This window comes from Oncorhynchus mykiss, chromosome 21 (genome assembly GCF_013265735.2).
Source record: "Oncorhynchus mykiss isolate Arlee chromosome 21, USDA_OmykA_1.1, whole genome shotgun sequence".
NCBI lineage: Eukaryota > Metazoa > Chordata > Actinopteri > Salmoniformes > Salmonidae > Oncorhynchus > Oncorhynchus mykiss.
Genome location: NC_048585.1, coordinates 27,806,108 through 27,811,107, shown reverse-complemented (window position 1 = coordinate 27,811,107; position 5,000 = coordinate 27,806,108). Strand labels below are relative to the sequence as shown.

The 5,000-nt window shown below is 47.5% G+C and overlaps 1 protein-coding gene across 7 annotated transcripts in view; it reads left to right on the top strand.

The window, feature by feature from the left end:
• The window catches only part of LOC110500179 (signal peptide, CUB and EGF-like domain-containing protein 1), a 126,711-nt gene that overhangs the window by 78,627 nt on the left and 43,084 nt on the right, over positions 1 to 5,000 (top strand). For 2 of the 7 annotated variants that reach the window (XM_036957532.1, XM_036957531.1), the window contains exons 7-8: positions 58 to 111; positions 4,699 to 4,788. The exons of 2 other annotated variants lie outside the window; for them this stretch is intronic. In XM_036957532.1, the coding sequence (XP_036813427.1) occupies positions 58 to 111; positions 4,699 to 4,788 (144 nt within the window). The remainder of the gene's footprint in view (positions 1 to 57; positions 112 to 4,698; positions 4,789 to 5,000) is intronic. 3 more of the 7 variants (XM_036957534.1, XM_036957533.1, XM_036957535.1) reach the window with 2 other exon arrangements.

Sequence of the window (5,000 nt, the reverse complement as noted above, 5' to 3'; positions counted from 1 at the left end):
ACGGTCTGTAATCCCGCTGACAGATTATAATGAGTTTTACAGTATTTTTTTACACAGATCTGTGCTCTGTTGCACCCCGAAAATGTCGCCCGGAGTTTCATGATGACGATGGTGATTATTTCCTGTCTGGGGCCTGAAGACTGCTCACCCTGTTTTTGGAGATCGTGGCACGGGGAGAAGCGGGAGTAAAGAATTCTCCCCATCTAAATGTGTCCTCAAAAAACCTGGCTTCCAGCGCATGTTGAAAATAGCCGATTTGCAATGTCGTAGAGGGGAGTTGTATGATCATTAAGTGTCTCTTTCCTTTATGTGTCGCTCTCTCTGGCTGTCTGTCTCTCTCTCTATTTCTCTCTCTTTCTCTTTCTCTTTTAATCACACAATTACACCTGTACCAATATACACACTCCCAGACAAACACGCACTTTGACTGCCGACAGAGTAGTCAGTGTAGTAGTAGTAGTGTGTTAACGTGTCAGGGAGTGAAAGGAGGAATAGAGGGGGTTTGATCGGTAGGTAGGGCTGTGGTGGAAACTGGAAAATGAATAGTTGAGACGTCTCAGAAGTTGAAAAACACATTCATCATCTTCATTACGCCGGGAAAACTAGCCAAGTCAGTGTAACGCATGCCCATCGCCAGCCCGAGAGACGCCAGGCCTGCATGCCACTGTTTGCCAAATGGCTAACTTTTATGCCCGCCTGTCATTGTGGCCCGTATCCCGTGGCTATGGTGGCTCCGAAGCCGAACAGAGAGGAAATGTTCAGGATTTTTTTTCTGGGGGAATTTGCAGAAGATAAATGAGAGGTTCCAGGTAAGTGAAAGAGTTTTTCATGTTTTTTTTTCTTTGCCTTCCTTCCAACGGACCCCAGTCCCACATTTGGCAAGGCTTGGACGTACCAAATAGTCTTTTTTTTCTGCCTTTAAAAAAATATATACTTCCATTTTTTTTGGGTGCAGAGAGACGTTCCTGAACGTTCCCGGAATGTTCCAAAGGGAGCCTGGCGGTGTCTGTCTGTCTGTCCGTAACGAGACAGTGATTTACAGACTCCCTTGTTTCTCCATAGCTCCTAAACAAGGTTTATCCCACCGAGTTGCAAAATCCGTGGCAAGCTAAAGCAGATTGGCAGATACACACTCTTTTTTCTTGTGTTACATTATACCAGTTAGTCAAAGTCTGTACATTTGCCCCCAGAAGGAGTTAAACCATTTCTGGAGTTGACTGAGTTCAGATGCATCTGAAATTAGGCAAGACACTGAACACAATACCTCAGGGTTCCTCAACTGAAGGCCCGTGGGCCAAATTTGTCCTGCGGGTGGTTTAATTTGGCCCTAAAAGTTTTCAGAGCAAAAAATATACATATTATTATTATTTTTTTATATATATTTTTTTCCATTGTTGGACATAAGACTGTAAAAACACAAGGAAATCAGCTTGAATTGATTTTAATTTAGCAAATCTGTTCCCAAGTATTCCCACCCATAATAGACGTGATGCAATTGTAAGCAAGGTTTGAAATGATTGTTTTAGTCAAATATTATATATGTTTGGGCTTCTTGCGGTCAATTTGCAGTCAATTTGCGGCTGAATCTAGTTGATGATCCCTGCAATCCCTGTTCTAACTGGAATTAAAACACACACATGCACACGCACACACACACACACACACACGCATGCACACGCACACACACGCACACGCACACACAGGCACACACAGGTCTTCTGTCATGTCACAAATAAACTCCTTTTCTGTGTGTTGTCATTCCTGCTGTACTAGAACACTGGAGAAGCCCTCTCTCTCTCCCCACAAACAGATCTCTACTATACAGTATCATCAGTGCTGTGTTCTCACAGAACTGCCTTCATTTTGTGCCCGTAACCTTTTCCTTTCCAGCCATGCGAGGACCAACGACATCCACGGAAGAAGTGGAAAACCTCCGAAAGAATGAAAGAAAGAGAGAAACCCTGTTCTCCTTCTCCCTCTGTCCCGTGTCTTTTTCTCTCTGGCGAGAGGAAAGGCTCCTCTGTGGTCTGAGTGTCCCAACTGCTCTCTCACTGGGCCCACCTTTGACCCACCTTTGTGTAGTGCTGTCTCTGGTGCTCCTCCTCTTCCTCCTCCTCCTTCTCCTCCTCCTCCTCTTCCTCCCTACCTACCTCCTCCTGCTTTCTGGTGATAGTTACTGATTGCCTGTCTTGTCTGAGCATCCATGTTCAAATTCAATTCAAAAAGGGTTAAATCCTTAATTAAGATTATAAAAGGGAATTCAATTAAAGACTCTGGGAGGGAACGAATAAAACAATGATACAGGATTAGAGTGAACATCTCAGTTGCAGCCTGGTCTAACGTTACATAGAGCTACCCACCCAAACCAAAAACAAACATCGCTCCAAACAACTCCCCCTCCTCCAACCTGCAATATGCCCCCCTCCCCCTATCAGTACAGTACAACGGCCTCAACAAGCAAACTAAATCCTGTTGCTGTGGCAACCCCCGAAACCCACGTCATCCACCCACCCCCACCCATCAGCACCTCCTCCCTCATCCACCTGTAGAGACAGGGACCAGTAACCCTGCCTGTTTCTCAATAACACCTCCGTCATGCCGTCATCCCAGCCAGCCGCATGCATTCTCAATCTGACACGCTCTCCGTGTCTTATCAGCCCGTCCGTCTGTCCTCACCATACCTCTGTCACTAATCTACGCAACCCTTCTGCCTGTCTGTGTTTCTGTCTGTCCGGCTGCATGGGAGATCCTACTGTTCTACATTTGTTTTTTGTTCAGATTTGTATTTTCTTTCATTTTCCCCCTCCTTGAATTGCGGTAACATTAATAGCAACCAACTCTTGTCCTCCTGTTTTCTTACAGTGCATCGTTACTGGTTACCGTTACTGTTCCCCTCTTAGCTGTAGTGTACTGCTATGGATTCATTCCTCCCTCTCTTCAGTGATTATTTCCTGTGTAAGTTCTGCTGCAGTCTAAACAACCCCCCTCAGAAGGCCTCCTCTAAACTGGCCTTAGAACTGCTGATTCCTTATAGCCCCTTAGGAGAGTCCTGGAGTCCTCTCTTCTCCCCCTCCTCCTCCTCCTCACCCTTTCTTACACAACCACCCACTCACACACACACGTGCACACACCCTCGCACTCAAGCATGCACACGCTCACAAGCACTCACATCCATACACCAGCACGTAATTGCACAGTCACCCATATACACACACGCACAGTCACCCATATACAGACGCACAGTCACCCATATAGACATGCACAGTCACCCATATACACACGCACAGACAGGCACAAACACACACGCACATACATGCACATACGCACTCATACACACACACACACCAAACCGTTAGTTGAGAGACAGAAAGCCTCCATTCATTTGTGAACACTGCTTCAGAGAGTCCTTCACTTTGTCTACCAAACCTTCCCAAACTAACTGCCTGAGAAAGACCAGTAACGGGCCAAGCCAGGGGTGACCGGGGCGGGGGGGGAAGGGGGGCTTTAGTTACCCCTTCCTCACCAAAATCCCCCTCCATAGGACTTTGTACATCAAAGACAGTCCTAGTTCCATTGTACTGAGTGGCAGTGCCCTGGCCTGTCCCCCCATTCAGTTCTTCAGAGAGAGATGCTCATTCAGAGCCTAATGACTCTGACGTCCCAGTGAAAGACTCCCTCTCTTCCCAAGGCCCAGTAGAGCTCCTCACCACCCCAGCCCATCCACTCTAACACAGCGTTTGCTCATGCATATCTGTGTATGCTCAGCTGCATATCTGCATGTTCATCTTAACCGTAACCCCATCCCCGACCTTTCCCCTCTCCCTTCTCACCCCCCCAGCTTGGGAACATGGTTTCCAGCGTTGACTGTTAAAGCCAGTTGTGATGTGTTCCATAGACAAACAGGCAACCAGCGCTGCCCCCAGACGACCTCCTTCTCCTCTCCTCTATGCATGCCCTCACCATCGCCCCCCTCCCCACTAGTCCCCAACCCCATTTATTGACGGGTGTTCCTCCTCCCATTTACTTCTCCCATTGTGGCCCACGATGGGACGGGATTTCCTCTCTCTTCTTCTCTCGCTCATCCCTTCATTTTGTAATTCTGAAGTCCTTGTAGTTGCTCCCTCCCTCTGTAGTGTCTGTTGGATCTGGTGGCTAGCATAGCCTCTTACCCGTTGGCGTCACCCTCTCCCTTTCTTCTGTTGTCATCCTCACCCCCCTGCTTCTTACCCAACACTCATGCAGCTTGTCTTGGACATGTTTGCTCATCCTTCCCTCTACTCCTCCTTCCTCTCCTCCTCCCCCTCTTCCTCCTTTTCGGATGTGAGGGAATCATTGCTGAGTGTGTGTGGCCGTTTGATATGGAAGACAGGAACAGCAACGGCTACAACATCAACGTCAACCAACTCCCCCACACCCCCTGCTAAATTATATTTTTATTTGAACTTCTATTTTTGTCCCTTACCCCCACCCTTACCCTCATTTCAACTTTTTTTTTTTGCTATCTGGGACTTTTTGGATTTGTTTCTGGGATTAACACTCTAACAGGGATTTTGGCGCTTTTTCATGGCTTCTTGCTTCTTGGCTTTGGTTTTGCTCAAACGCCAAGAGGGGCTGACTTGACGTCTCGGGCGGCAGCGGGCGGTGGACATTGAGCTTCTCATTAACCTTACTGCTCACTGTTTGTCACTTGTGTTTTAGAGAGAGATGAGGCTGCAATTGAGAGCTCTGAGTTCAATGCCACGTCAGTAGCTGATGTGGACAAGCGGGTGAAACGGCGGCTTCTTATGGGTAACTCTTTTCTTCCTCTTTCTATGTGTTGCCATGGCGCTTGTGCTTGTATCCTCCCCTTTCCTCTCTCTCTCTCAATTTTGTATTTTTATTTTTATGAAAGTCCTTGGTACCCTCTATGTCCACCCACAAGGTCCCCAGTCTGTTGGTAAACTTTTCCAACTCCTGCTCCCACCTCTCCCCATCGCCCGTCTCGGCAGAAGATACATGTT